The sequence below is a fragment of the Alosa sapidissima genome, chromosome 1 (assembly GCF_018492685.1).
Source record: "Alosa sapidissima isolate fAloSap1 chromosome 1, fAloSap1.pri, whole genome shotgun sequence".
NCBI classification, from domain to species: Eukaryota; Metazoa; Chordata; class Actinopteri; order Clupeiformes; family Clupeidae; genus Alosa; species Alosa sapidissima.
This window is the reverse complement of record NC_055957.1, coordinates 42,518,099-42,534,215: the sequence shown is the minus strand read 5'-3', so window position 1 is coordinate 42,534,215 and position 16,117 is coordinate 42,518,099. Positions and strand designations below refer to the sequence as shown.

Genomic DNA, 16,117 nt, shown 5'->3' with positions numbered 1-16,117 from the left:
AGGTCAATCCTGCCAAGAAAAGCCCTCAAACCTTAAAACACATGAGGCAAAATGCAAAACATCACAAAAACTAACTAAACTAGCACTAATACGCGCACATTTTTGTATTGCAACATCATTGTACAGTATGAGTGGCTTAGTTGTAACAGCGCGTTACAACTAACCCCGCTGGGTCACGTTTGTTATAAGATAAGCTAGCTCCTGCTATGAGTTGGCTACATGTTTCAAAACGGTGTTCATTTTTAGCATTAAGATGATACAAGATTGGAGTCAGTGAGCTGCACCCACAACTTAGTAATGGAAAGACAAGTACCACCTAGACATTAACGTTGATGTCTTCAAAAGGCGTTTTGCTGCAGATCTTAGGGATGTGACGCTCGAAGCTGACGTTTCGAAACAGTGTCGAGCTTCCGAAACGCAAGTGTTTCGAACAGTGTTTCGAAGTGTGGTTCAAAACGCCCATGTCACGTGACCATGGCTTAGTGAGGCTTCGTGGTGTTTCAATTTGGTTTGGACAGGTGGCACACTTGCCGCGCGAGCCAATTACCCGAGTAAACACCTGTTTGATCTAAATTACAAAGTCCCAGAATGCTTAAAAGTCATTCAAACACATCCTATCTTTGTGTTTTTTTTGTGAGGAGAGAGATTTTAAGAGATATAGCGACATAGAGACATATAGAGATATAGCGATTTATAGTGCATTCTTGTGATTGATAGGTTAGTGATATAGATTAATTGACAGGCTAGAGACAGACAGTAAGCAATAGTTTAGATAGATATAGTCTAGTGACGTTAATATTTAGATAGTAGCAGAAGTAAAAAAAATATATGACGGATGCCTTTATTTCAAGAACAGCTGACCCTTTGAAATAGGAGGAGAGTGGTTTATCCAAACCTAACTGTGATGGCAAAAAAATATTTGTGCATGCCAGCAACAAGTGTGCCTTGTGAAAGATTTTTTTCCAAGGCTGGGGAGGTTTATTCAAAAACAAGAAACAGATTAAATGCCAAGACGGCAGAACAACTGTTATTCCTAAATAAAAAATGTATGTTGACATACAAAAAATGTGTTGTTTATTTTTCCCATGTTGTACCTGATTAGTCTAACCTGCTTCACATGTATCCTTTATTTCCCTACAACATGTTCCCAAAAAAAAACCTGGGCCATAAGCATAGCCTACATTTTAAAACCATTGTAGCATTTTCCTCTCCAGCATATTCCAAAGGATAATGTACTATGAAACTGAAATAACAAAACATCTAACTGGCAGATATAAAAATGTTCTAATTACTGAACGCATATACTAGTCTGAAATGTCTAAGCACCAGCAGGGAGTCGAACACCGGCCGCTCCGGCCGAATGCAAGTGTGTTAACCACTGAACCACGAGGCTGTGGACAAAATCTTGCGTTCCATGTTGGCTATTTATATTCTTCGTCTGAAGCAGTTGTGCTTCACGGTCAAAATGTGATGTTAGCAAAACTGGCCACTAGATGTCACCATGGAGTTACGTGTGTCGGATTGTTTCGAAACCTCGACACATTCCGGCGCAATTGCTTCGAACGTTTCGTTGTTTCACAAAGCCTCTGCCCATCCCTAGCAGATCTAGGTGGAAACACGTCCATACTGACTGAAAATTTGTGGAACACCGTCTCATAGTCATGTGATTAACTGACCAATAGCATGCCTCGATCAACCCCCTGCAACTAGGGAAAAAGTCTGTGTTACATTTAACCCCGCGTTACTTTGTGCCCCGCGCTCCCCTACATCCTCGTTCAAACTCAACGAACTTCAACATGTTACTGACATGCTAGCCTACTTGCAATATTGTATTTTTGAATCTTCTACATTGGTGTTAATTTTGCACAATTGTGACTACCGGCACCCGCCGCAATTTCGTGTAGGCAACTTCGATTAACTTTTGATGCGCTCACAGAATCCTGGCTCTGAGCCAAAATGGGAGGGGTGGGGCCTGACGTGAGTTGTTATTGGATCAGTCCAGTGTCAATAGAAATGTAACCAATGGGCCGCTGATTGTCCTTCCTTTGGGCCGATCGTTGGCCAAAATAATAATTATATATATAGCTTATTCTATCGGCCCAAAAGGTGCGTCGGCCCACCGGGAAAATACCGGTATGCCAGATGGCCAGTCCGCCTATGGTTGTCATACTTAATTCTAGTCAGAATTTGAGTCTGATACTCCTTCATTGGGATGTGATTATGGGGCATGTTAAACCAATACAGTGGGGAAAATGCACTCAATTGGATAGACCTAACCAATTAAAGCAATGCAATAGCTTACCGTGAGCTGTAGGGAAAACACTGGAACCATCCTTCTTCTCCACAAACGTTGTTTTCTGGTGGTTTTTTTAAAGTTATTGGGCTGTTAATATATTGTAGCCTACAACACCCTATAGCAAAATGTAAAGGTGCTCTAAGCGATGCCACACGTTTTTTAGGTTAAAACATTTTTATGTCACTTACTGCAAACATCACCTAACCAACCAACGCTAGCTGTCCTGAATACACTATAAAAAAACACGATCTCTGTGGACAGCCCACTCCAAAAACGGCAACAAAAACAACCAGGGCAAACCTAGCCCATAAAAACATAACAAACTGTTCCAGCAAATTACAGACGAGATGAGCGTTTAGGAGAGTTTCAATTGCACAGGAGCAGCACGGGAGGGAGGGAGAGGAAGTAGTGAGCTAGCTCTCTGTTTTGTTCGAAAGTCAACAGAAGTGACGTTACCCAATATCGCTTAGAGCAGGGGTCCCCAACCTTTTATGTACCATGGACCGGTTTGATTCTTATTTTTTTTTCACGGACCGGCGAGGGGGGGGGGTTCCATGTTCCATATGTGTTGTGCATGCATTACTTGAAAAGAACTAGCTCCAGTTATGTATGAACAGTGAAGGTAACGATCTCTTGTGAAAAACGTGAACTTGAAGAAGTGAAAATTGAACAATATGAACTATGAATATTGAACAACTTGAAGCTAAAGTGTGAACATGCTTAACAAAATATGGGAACAAAACATGGGAACTAAACGTGCATTACGAATATAATCAGTGTGAGCCCTGCTTGTTTCCCTGCAACAAGAAGCTTCCATCTGGGGGTGATGGAAGACAGTGACACCCTCAGTGTGTTTGAAATGTCCAGTCGATTGCGAAATTTGGTCTTAGTTGCAGTCATTGCCGAAAACCCGGCCTCGCATAGATACGTGGTGGGAAACGTTTTCAGCGGTTTTACGGCTATCTCGGGATATTCTGCTTTGGTTTTGATCCAAAAACCCGCCAGAGAGGTTTCCTTATACACACTCTTAAGACCACCGTCATTTGCAATTTTGATCAACTGCTCTTCCTCCTGCGCTGACAAGTTAGGACTATTCGGGATATTGACAAATGGGTTGCGGACCCACTCATTGGTTTGCCGTGGATCTTTGGAGGATGGGAAGTAACGCTCAAACTCATTTGAAAGCGCAACAAGGTGATCGCGCACCAGCTGCGAGAGAAAGGGCCCTGCCTCAGTCTCTCCCAAAACCCCCACTACTGTTTGGAACATATCAAATACACCCCGGTCCACTCGTCGTCCCCACAAATCAAGTTTGCTTTAAATGCAGCGACTTTATCTGCCAGTTTAAAGACAGTCGTCATTCTCCCCTGGAGTGACAGGTTGAGGTCATTAAGCAACCCGAATATGTCACACAGGTAAGCGAGTTTTGACACCCAGTCCTCATCACTAAAATGTGCAGCTAACGGTGACTTTTTTAATGTAAGAAATCTCTGCAGCGGCTCTCGCAACTCAAACACTCTGGCCAGTGACCTGCTAAAGATGCTTGTTTTTTGTTGCTCATTCTAGCAGTTTAGCTGACTTTGTGTGACACTACCGTTCGCCAAGACTGATCAAGTGAAGTGAGCTGACCTGAGGCTGCGCAGCGCTGAAGGCAATATGTAAAAGTGTTGAAGGCGGGACAGACAGACGTAAGAAAATAGACCTTGCAAAATGCAATCAAACAACTGCATATAGACCTATGCCATGTAAAAACGTGACATTATTGCAAATTAAATTTAGTTTAGTTCGCATGCATTTTTTTTAAACTCATGTCGTAGGCTACGGCCCGGTTAGGAATGTCCTGCGGCCCGGTGGTTGGGGACCGCTGGCTTAGAGCACCTTTAAGACCACGAATAGCTGTGGCTAGGCCGCGAATAGCAGGGTAGGCTATTCGGAAAAAACAGATATTTCCCCTCCTTCGTTTTTGAAAATAATTCTGTTCACACCGATGCTAAAAACAGCTGGGGAAGGGTGTCGCAAACCCCTCGAGCAAATTACAGAGATGACCAATTAGAGATAGAGAAGAAACAAGGGAACAACATTAACCTGACTCTCGCCAGATGAATTTCGTTCCGCCTAGCTCCACTCACATCCATCTGGGATCGGTTCCGTTGGATTGTATGGTAGAGCCAATCAGGATGCAGGGCGGGAGTTTCATAGATGTGACGTAGCGTAGAAGCGACTGTGAGACTACTCTCAGCGTCACGGGTTGGCTTTGATGTGAGTGGTTGAAGTAGCCAGTGTTGTGCGTGAACGAGTTCAAAAGAACGCGTTCATTGAACACGCTAATTTTTTCGTGAACGTTGAACTGAACGCAACACATTTTTTAATAAAGAACTTGAACGTGAATTAGTTCACATTATGTGTCATGAACGGCAGACATCACTGTAAATGAACGTTGGAATTTGGACATTGAAAACTGAGTGACATCTGTTTTCTCTTTTGAAACGCAACGAGAGAAAGTTCCTCCCTCCTGTATTCTCGCTGGTGCCGCTTAAATCATGTATCACCAGACAGAAATGGTTTTGACATTGTGTGCGCAATGCATTGCGGGCAACGTAGTGTCCGGCTGAGAATAGTTGAATAGCAGACTGGCTTCCACACAACGTTACCCGTGATGAATTGCAGCAGAGTGGGGTATAGCAACGCCGCGTAGCAGGCAACAACGAGAGCGCGGAGGGCTGGATTTCATTGCACTAAGTATAGAACTGGTCTACCTTGTCTGTACTGCTGCAAGTTTCATCACCTGGTAAGAAACCCACAATTGCAGTGTCATGAGCAAATGTCTAATGAGCAGCTTCAAAGAACGTATAGTGATTTCTAGCTCGTAGTGTGAAAAAAAGTATTTATTGGGCAGTTCCAGCGTTATGGATGACATTTGGACTCATATTGGTAAACAAAATGCCTTAGAGTGGGGGCAAAATTAGTATCAGTGAATTAATTTGCATAACTTTTAATGCAACCTCTGTCCTCTGAATACTGAGAAATCCTTAAATTTCATATGATCAATTTCATCCTAAGAATACAAGGCATTTTATCTGCGTTATGGATGTGACATGAAATGGACACACTTTTGTGAGAGATTACAGGTTTTCTACAAACTCTGTGAATTTTAAAGGAAACTGCAGAAACTATGATATATGTACCATGAAGGAGACTTGAATGAACACAAAAAGTGTGTTTTTGCGTCATTTTCGTAATGCATTATGTACGAAAAACTGGTGTTATGGATGTGACGGTTTCACGTTATGGATGTGACTTGTCTGAACCAGTCCTCGACAAACTACATAAAACACATAATTAAGTAGTGAATTTTGATATGAAACAATTGAAATGGTAATCATGAAAAACTAGTGATGAAATTATTGCTTCCTCAGTGCCCACTAAGATCCACAGGAAGAATCAGGACAACAAGTCATTTAAAATATAAAAAATAAATTATTTTTTTTCTTTTACCGTCATCAATTTTGGTCAGTGATTACCTGGTTACTGAAACACCAGGGAACATGAAACTTGGTGGCCACTCCCCTAAATAACTAGCCCTACCTGAACCGTTGCACCCAAGATGACAAAATATTTATGGTATGTTAGTCTCAAGAGCCCGCATGAACCTAACCCATACCCACTCATTTGTGATTTGCACACATAAAGTACATGCACGCACACGTGCACACACGCACATGCGCACACACACGCACAGTCGCACACATACAGACAGGCAAGCACACATAAACACATACAGACAGGCAAGCAAGCACACACACACACACACACACACATGCACAAACACCCACCCACATGAATGCAGACACATAAACACACACACACAGGCACGCATACGCATGTGGGCATGCAAACACATACACACACACACACACACACACACATAAACACACAAACATAGGCACGCATACGCACATGCACACACACAAACACACACACACAGACACACACACTCTTATAAACAAAAGCAAACTCACATATGCACACACTCATTTACATGCACATGAGTTGCAGGAGTAGGAGATGGAGACAAATTGACAAGCGTGATTTATTTTTGCGAAGAGAATATGCAGGACTGAGAGGCGGTCATATTTTGTACCGCTATGCTAACACGATAATCCAGTTACTGTACAACATTAGTATGACAGTTACAGGAAGATAATCGCTCAGATTTTCGTTATTAGGCCACTTGAAAATAGGCTATGGCTATGGCTATTATGTTTGTTTTGCTAATGGTTAGGCAAGGCCTCCCTGTGGTTTTGATCAACCTAATAATTTTTGAAATGTCAGTTGTAAACACTAAGTTGAAATGCGTTGAAACTGACATGCCACCAGAACAGACGTTTTATCGGCTTTGAGGTATAATAAAGTCCCCAGTCTTGTAAATTCACATTATGTAACATCCATAATGTCACATCCATAACGCACCATTAAAGGTTTTAAAAGTAAGAAAGGGGCACAATTTGGTCATCACACTTTACATTGATATAAATCAGCTTTGCACAGACACTATGGACATTGTCGCATCAACACTGTATATGTAGCATAAACTTTTCCTATAAAACGTTATGGATGTGACATGGCCATGGAACTTGCTGACTTAAAAACAAAAGCCTTACAAATGTAAGGAGTTGTGCTCCTAAAGGCAAGCTGAGCATAGACATTGCTCTACCATTCCCTTGTCAATCTGGAATTTGTCAAATGACACAATTTGTTTGAACATTGGGTCCATTTATCCACTTTTGAAATATGTATAATATTACCATGTAAAAAAAGTTGTTTCTGTATGGTTGCACACCATATTTATGATGTAAAAAGAGTGTCATTCTCCATCAAATTCAATCAGATCAGTTACAAACAATAACATATAGACCTAAATGAAGATTTTAACAACAGTTCTATTTGCGTATGCACAATTTTTTTTTTCCATGGTAAGGATGACCTTTGCATGGAATTGCCCTATTTGAATATCTCACGAAAAAAGTAAAATGAACTGAACTTTGAACTAGTTCAGAATTAAAATTGTGAACTTTGAACGTGAACTGTTCACTTTGAGCATGTATGAACTGAACTAGTTCAGAAAAGCTGTGAACTGGCACAACACTGGAAGTAGCATGTCAATAGATGACGGACAAGTGGCTTTTCCAATCTTATGCAAGGATTTTTTTTAATAAGGCTCAGCCTTCTGAAGCTCCAATGGATCGATCCCAGATGGATGAGTGGAGCTAGGCGGAACGAAATTCATCTGGCGAGAGTCAGGTTAGAACAACATGTCACAATGCAAAAACGCTGTTTCCCTTGATGAAAGTGAAACCAGAGTTTTCCCACATAGTTTTGGCTGGGAGTTTTCAGAAATAATCGTTATCAGTGATAAAACCTCTGTTTTCGTGTAAATGAAAGGCCAAACTGCATGGAAATATATGCATTTTCCCCATGTTTAAACATCTGTTGAGCTTCATAGCGTTTCAATTGAAACGTGCTCAGATGACGTGATAGACGAGGCACTGTTGCTCATCTGTCCATCATCTTCTTGCAAAGCCCAATTTGATGGGTCCGAACAGCTGTGGTTCGCGGGCATAGTTGCTCCACAACGGAACAAGTCCAGACCGAACTTCCCGACCTCAAATGTTGTGGGCGGGCCCATAGATATTAGAAAGCTAGATTCCGCACTGTCCGTCGAGGTGGGGGCAACACCTTTCTATGGGCAACACTTGCCGGCAATCAGAGACACCTGTCTGACTTCCAGTCACATGTTCCTCCATTGGCCTCCAGTGATTGTTGCCCCCACCAAGATGGCGTCGCTATTTACGTACGTTCTGGATCCCGATGCGGTATCTAGCTTTCTAATATCTACTGTATGGGCGGGCCTAGTTCAGCTGGCATCCAGGCTAGTCTTCCGTACAACAAGTCAAGAATTCACAAGATTTTGTATAATTTCCGTTGTACTGGCATCAATCGTGTATGCATTCCACATCTCAGTTTTTACCTCTAAATGGTCAATTCTGCATATACTGTACAGTATGTTAACCAACACAATACATTTGTGTTGTAAACTCTAATTTAAACTATGTCTATTGCACAACCTTGATAAACTGGGGGAAAAGCTTGACTTGATATAAATGACTTAGTCTCTGTTCCCACAGTGGCCAGCGCCCCGGAGTCTCTGTTTGCCTTAGAGAAACACTCTGTAACCTTTAACATGAAGACAAATGACAACCTGGATCCAGATGTTGCCATATGGACCTTTAATCAATCAAGTGATGTTGTCAGGTATTACCCACATTATCCTAAATCTCGCCAGCTAAGAGTCACAGACCCTTACAAGGGCAGAGTAGAGTTTAATCGCACCACATTCTCTCTGGAGCTAAAGAACTTGATGAAGAATGACAGTGGACTCTACATAGGAGAGATCAATGAGTGGGCAAAGACTGTTGTTGGATACAGGCTTTTTGTTTATGGTGAGTAAAACATTTATATTCTGTATATACTGTGTATACGGTATATGGCTTGTTCATCAGTGATTTTAGACTAAGATAATACGCTAATACATTATGCCTCTCATTATCATTAGCCTTACTATTTCTGATGAAGCTGTGCTTTGTTACTGTACATGTCAGACACCATGATGGTGTTCAGCACTAGAAGGAGGGGTAACATGCACTCGCTCCTTAGTGTTTTACTCCCCCTCGCTGTTGGTTAATTATATTCTCTTCAACTGTGCTATTATTGTACTGTTTCAGAACCATCTTATCATCACTGTGTTCAGGGATGGGCACAAATACATCAAAATGTACTTCCAAATAAAATACAAAATACCCACCTTAAAAATGTATCAAAATAAGCTACAAAATACAGCAGCCAAAAAATGTATCAAAATAAAATACTGTATTTTTGTATTTTCAAAATACTACAAAATACTTTTTTTTTTAAAGCCTTTTTTCGTCTATCCCTTCACTTGTACACTACCTGGAAAAACATCTGAAAGCAAGAGACTCCTTCCATAATCAGTCAACAGATTAGATATGCTGACCCCTCATGTTAGACATCCCAATATAAACCTCTGCCCTGAGAAATGTTCGGTAACTCAAGGAACCCTTCCTTTAAAGGTGCCCTGCCACACGTATTTCATTACTTTGTGGTAATGTGGTAAGTTGTTTTGTGGAAAAAATGCCTTGGTTACCTTGGTTTCAAGCCATTCTAGCTGGTATAGAAAGCCTGCAGGAAGACTCAGCTCGATTTGTGACAGTTCTCATTAATATTCAACAAGCTAAGCTGCTTGACTCTGATTGGCTAACAGCTAGTTGGTTTCGTCCATAACATGACAGCTGTTATCAACTAATTTTAGCTTCATGGCATGAACTTAGCTTGGCTAGGGAGTGCTAGCATTGTCCAAATGTGCATAAATAAAACCTGCTAGGCTAGCGAGTGCATTAAGCCTGTATAACACAGCACTTCCTTGAGTTGACAATACCGTTTTACTTACGGACTGGGCACTGGTTAGCCTGGAGGACCAGACCCAATCTGAAAGATTAAGGGTCTGGCCACGAATAACGTAATGGCCAAACTCGAGGGGCGGCACCAAGCACGCATTTGAAAATCTCACCGCACGCAATTGGATAACACTATACGATCAATGTTAATGCCTCTAGCCCGCCTATATCAGATACACAGATATGATCGGTTCCCCGCGATGCAAGGGGCAAAAGTTACGTGCATCATTACTCGTTGCCAGAGTCTCTCGCTGAGCAAATGCTTCCGCAAAAACTCTGGATTCCAAGGGTAGGCACTAGTCTTAGACTGCCGCGATGGTAGCCTACTGCTCCAGGCTTCAACAGCAACCTTTTTGCGAAGCCTGTGGCATTGTTCCAAAAACAAAACTGGAGCCATTTGATCCTCAACTCTGGGTTTTTAGGCATACAAAAACATACAAAAACTGTCACTGAGCTAGACGAATTTTGTGGGCGCAGTCTCAATTGGGCGAGCTCATGAATAGTAATGAGCTCAGTCAATTCCACGTCAGACTGACCAGCTTTGTAATAGGCCTGATTTCTCCGCTTATTTCTTTGCGGTGTCTAGAGCTGACAGAGGGGGTAGCAGTTCATTTTCACATTCACAACATCACAAACACATATGAACCTAACATATTTAAAAAATACAAGTAAAAACGGTTTTGTGTGGCAGGGCCTTTAAGACCTTTAAGTATACTTATTTACTCTATTGGTGTAATAGATTGCCCACTATGAATCAGTGACAATAATTCAAAGACAAACAATCCAAATAGATGATTTATTTAGAAATTTAAACTAGGTGGCATTTTAACCTTTTAAGTTATTTAACATCATCACTACCACACTTATGGTGAGTTTCATCACAGTTGAATAATTTTGTATACACCTGAAACTGGTGTGTGCACAACCTCTATCAATGTACATGTAAATACAAAAAAGCATGCGCTTTGTGTTGTGATGACTAGTGCAATGCAGGGGCGCAGGAGATTGAAAGTGAGGGGGACCAAATTGTGAACACAAACCTATAGTGAGATCAGATTTCCAGATATCGGATTGCCACCTCTGGCCCACTTTCGACCATCATATTTTAAACTTGCCAGAATATTAAGACAATACCATTGATTGTTTTCAAAATATTTTTTGATAAAAATGGTGAAAACTTTGAGATGAGTACAACGCCAGATCTGCCCTCAGACCAGCTTCTTGCTATGTGCAATTCTACTTTTATTATTTTTTTTTAGATTTATTTCACACTACTTGGGCCAATGGTAGAATACTGGTCACTACTTGGGCCAATGGTAGAAAAAAGCAACATGGGATGTTGATATTTTATGAAGCCAAGAATGAATCATAATGCCTATGATCCAAACATGGACTACATGATCAAATAGCCTAGTTAGGCCTACTTAAATTGTCTGGTATAAACCAAATTAACTCTTCACTGTGTGTTTGCAGTTAATATTTATGCAATGTTAGAACTTAACAAGTGTATATCTCCTAGATTTCAGTGCCCATCAGTCCCAACATTTAGCAATATAATCAAACAGTCCAAAAGTAAATTAAATCCCAAACCAAACCGAAAATGCTTTTGATAGCCTACCGGTATGCCGCTCCAAACGAAATGCATGTCTAAATGCAGGTTAGAAATATTTAAAAAAGCCTGCCTCGAATACCAGCCTGCCTCAAATAAAGATGATGATCGATGAATTATGCTAAGCAAGTAGCCTGAATTATTTTATGATTGTTAGTAGACAAACTGGCTTCAGATATCCAACAGAGTGAATATGAGATTGTGCTGTCTTACAGTACTGTAGATGGCTGTGGTTAGTGATGTGATGCTGTTAATGGGGAGTTTTACATAGTTAGCGCAAATTCTATATGTTATTATTTATTTAGCGTACCTATAAGGCTTTTTTTTCCTTATCAAAAGTGAGGGGGACGACGGCTGTCTCTTCAGCACTGCGGGGGACATATCCCCCACGTCCCCCATGCCTCCTGCGCCCCTGGTGCAATGTACATGCCCATAGCAAGTGTGAAACAGCCTCAAAATTCCCTAGTGGCCGAGAGCGGTATTACAGGGGCTTGACCATGCGATTGTGCCACAGACAGAGACATAGATTTTGTGCTTTATAGATAAATAGATGTCATCACAGTGTTTCACAGAAAGTATTTTACAGTATTTTGAAAATACAAAAATACACAACACTGAAGTATTTTGATACAAAATACGAAGGCATTTTCATCATCTCAATAAAATACAAATTACAAAATAGTATTTTGTATTTTGTATTTGAAATACGTATTTTAAATACATGTATTAGAAATACTGCCCATCCCTGACTGTGTTACAGTAAGTAATTTATAGACAGCAGAGATGGTTAAAGTACACACTTTCGGTCCGTGTAACGCTTTGCAGTGCTATGTTCTATTTGCAGAATTCACATGAAAAAATATAAAAATAGGCTTAAAAATCCGTTATCCATTCTTTAGGACGGCACAGTAAATGGGTTATTGTTGCTTATTTTGATTTTCAATTGAGCACAGTTACGGTTTTCTGTTCAGAAGTTAAAAATTGAAATGATGCGTCAATTTTCTAATTTCCCTTTTTTGCCCTTGTGGTTGGACTGAACCACGAGCACCGGGGGGAGAACACCATCTAGCTGGGCCAGGGTAGATGGTGGAAGAGAGCGCCGCCTGAAGTTGTTTGTGATTTTGACATTACTTTAGAGATTAATAACTAAAACAAGGCATGTTAAACATAACTTTCAGTCTATGTTGTATCTACAGTAGGCCCTAACCTATATTTGAATACCATGGCCATGCCATACCAAATAATTCCCCAAAGCAGAATGCTTTGCCATCGACGTCAGTCTTGGCTATACCGGGCTATACAGGCTACCCCAAGCACTGTTTGACATGGCATTTTTGCTTATTTAACGCTTTACGCTAGACTAGGTTTCATTAGGCTAAACGAAGACACAACAGTGAGCCTAATTTATCAGTTTATCCATTTATTAATTTCAACAGCAAATAGCCTACATTGGCCTGTAGGCTAGGGCTCAAGTCCATTGGTAATGCTCATGTAAGTCTTCAAAGCCTCCCAGAACATAGGCTAGAACACGTAGGCCTGCTCATAAGTGTCAGGACGCAGCAATGTCTCCCTCTGCATCTAAGGTTCTGATCTCGAGCTGATATTATCAATCGCTTGGCACCTTGATGCAAGCTGAACTGTGTTTGATAGCCTCGGGGAGAATCGGGGAGTGACAAGCCATCTATCTCTACATCCGCTGATAAAATGTGATTACCATGAATGCTTGATATTGTAGTTTGTGTGTGTGTGTTTGTGTGTGTGTGTGTGTGTGTGTGTGTGTGTGTTTGTGTGGGTGGGTGGGGATGTAAAAGTTGTCAGTTTAATAATGAGTCATGTTAAAATGTGTGTGTGTGTGTGTGTGTTTGCAGAACAAGTATCTGCCCCCATCTTGACTGTTGGGCCTGTCCTGTCCAGTGGTGACCTCTGTAACATGACGGTGACATGTACAGCTGGTGACCTCTCTCTGACCTCCATCTGTAACAGCAGCACCTGCATACAGAAGAAATTGACTGCGTCCTCAAGCCTTGCCATCTTTATTAGAGATGGTATCATTGTCTGCAACCATACTAATTCTGTCGGTTGGAAACATGCCACAGTGGAAACTGAGGCTCAATGCCGACGTAAACAATGTTAGAAACATACATTTACCTTTATGTGACACATGATCTATAACCATGACAAATCAGTCAGGCATAGTATAGTATAGTATAGTAAAGTATATACTCTTTTAATCCCGTGAGGGAAATTTGGTCTCTGCATTTATCCCAATCCGTGAATTAGTGAAACACACTCAGCACACAGTGAACACACAGTGAGGTGAAGCACACACTAATACCGGCGCAGTGAGCTGCCTGCAACAACAGCGGCACTCGGGGAGCAGTGAGGGGTTAGGTGCCTTCCTCAAGGGCACTTCAGCCGTGCCTACTGGTCGGGATTTGAACCGGCAAACCCTCCGGTTACAAGTCCGAAGCGCTAACCAGTAGGCCACAGCTGGCCCTCAAGTCACTCTAGTCATGCTGCCAATGAAAATTTAAACATTCACTAGGCACAAGATTTATTTAAACCTTGGAACCATAATTTGTTTGACATTGTCCCAGGATAGAGGAAATTGTTTTGTGTTAAAACAATTTCCAATGTGAATAAAACACAATGTGAATAAAAACTTTATTCTACCTATTCTCTCAGGCCCAAGTGCCCTCTCTGTGTGGATCTGGATTGCTGTAGGAGGCCTTTGTGTTACCATAGTTATAGCTGGAGTGTGCTGCTGGGTCAAACGACTGGAGAAGAGGTAACAGAAAGTTTATAAATTATAATAGACTCTGAAAACGATGGGGTTTATAATTTTTTGTTTATGATGTTATAGAAGGAGCACCTTTGATGGCTGATAGACACAGTGTAATTATGAAGGCAAGAGGCTATACACAAAAACACACACTGGAACTGGAACAACTTTCAGCAACGTTTCTTTTATTTACAGTAATACGTTAATTTAAACATCAAATATACTTTCACAGGATACAACTACAGACATGCTGCTCTCCCAGCGAGGTGACAGAGAGGCATCCTATTTGGACAGTGAGAACTACTGTGTCACCTACTGTATAGATAGCAGTGTTGGGAAGGTTACTTTTGAAATGTAATAGATTACGATCACAAGTTACTCTATTTAAAATGTAATAATAGTGGAATATTTCAATAACTTTATTAAAGTAATGTAACTTATTACATTGAATTACTTTTTGATTTGTTAACCATTTTCAAATGTTTAAACCTGCTGTGTTATCCTTAAAACAAAACTCGACACTGACTGCTGTCAAACTCTTTCTAAAAGCCTTCATTAGGCTACATGAATTAAGATGATAAATTCTTTAGAACACAGCTGATCAACCGTCTGCTTTCACGTTTGAATGAAGTTCCAGTCCTTGCGTAGTGATATAAAAGACATTAATCAGAAGCACAAAACCCGTTGCCATTGACAGCGGTGATTAAATGCTTTGCCGGTGATTTATGTAGATTTAACATAGGCCCGAACGTTGGGAAGGCCCATTCATGTGAATGGAACGTTCTGCAGCACTCTGAAGAGCCGTGTAATAATCAAGGATCATTGATGATGCCTTCTAGGATATCATTGTTTTGCTGAATTTTGAAGGCAGTGTAGTCTATTATGTGTGTCCTTTGTGTTGCCTTCAACCAAAATTATATTTTTATAAATTATAATTATATTATATTTTAACAAAGGACCAAAACAGTAAGGCTTTTATTGTCAGTATGCATTTTGGGTAACCAAAAGTCCTGTGGGGAGTTTTTATGGGGCATTTTACAAAACGCATGAGCATACCTTGGCAAATAATGATCTAAAGTACTAATTTTTCATTATTTATTGATCTACTTTTGCACACAGCTTCACCTGGTGCTAGGGCTTAATTGTGTTTCTAAAGTCCTATCAAGTGACCTAGAGGGCTGAAATGTGGTCAGTTCAGAGATGCTTGTTATCCGGCAGAAAGAAAAAAACAATATTCTAGCCTCTGTAAGTCTGTGCCAGTACTTCACACACGCTATTCTGATTGTTTCCTAAGAAACTACAGGGTCTCAGCTTTCTAAAGAGGTCAAGCACTTGATGGTAGACTAGGCCCCAAAAGAGGTGAGAACAGTGTGGTAGAAATTTTGGATTACTAAACAAATCTTATTACATAAGAGGTGATAAACAATACATTTTCATATATTATGTGTATTCTTTTCTATACATTCAATACTGTGCATCAACTTTGCTTTGTCTGTCATTTGTTCTCTTCGTGTCACAACTTTCTAATAAAGGTCATGCGACCCCTTTTGTGAGTTAAGGGTATTCTGCCTGAGGCAGTGATGTCAGGAATATCCGACAGGAAATGGACTATGGCAAGAAAATGCTGAAGGATGTACAGTCTATGTATTGTATTGACCAATTATCTTACTTGGAGTAGCCACATGACTTGCGTATGGTGTATGGATCACATGCTATGTCCAAGAAGTGCATGTGTATTGTTATATTTCTGCATGTATGGTTAGTTTTGGAAAAGACCATTGTACTCATGTGATTTGTATTACCACAATGTGTATACGATAAAGACTCACCCTAGAGAACATTGAGTAGTGTTACTGGAACATGCTGTTGCCAGTGAATTGCTCCTGGTATCGTGAATA

General features: G+C 40.7%; 1 protein-coding gene across 1 annotated transcript in view; it reads left to right on the top strand.

Moving 5' to 3' along the window:
* The window catches only part of LOC121712338 (SLAM family member 9-like), a 27,158-nt gene extending 11,041 nt beyond the window's left edge, over positions 1-16,117 (top strand). Inside the window, exons 2-6 of the mRNA XM_042096539.1 lie at positions 8,482-8,796; positions 13,306-13,566; positions 14,123-14,225; positions 15,514-15,578; positions 15,752-16,117. Of these exons, the coding sequence (XP_041952473.1) occupies positions 8,482-8,796; positions 13,306-13,566; positions 14,123-14,225; positions 15,514-15,538 (704 nt within the window). The 3' untranslated portion in view covers positions 15,539-15,578; positions 15,752-16,117. The remainder of the gene's footprint in view (positions 1-8,481; positions 8,797-13,305; positions 13,567-14,122; positions 14,226-15,513; positions 15,579-15,751) is intronic.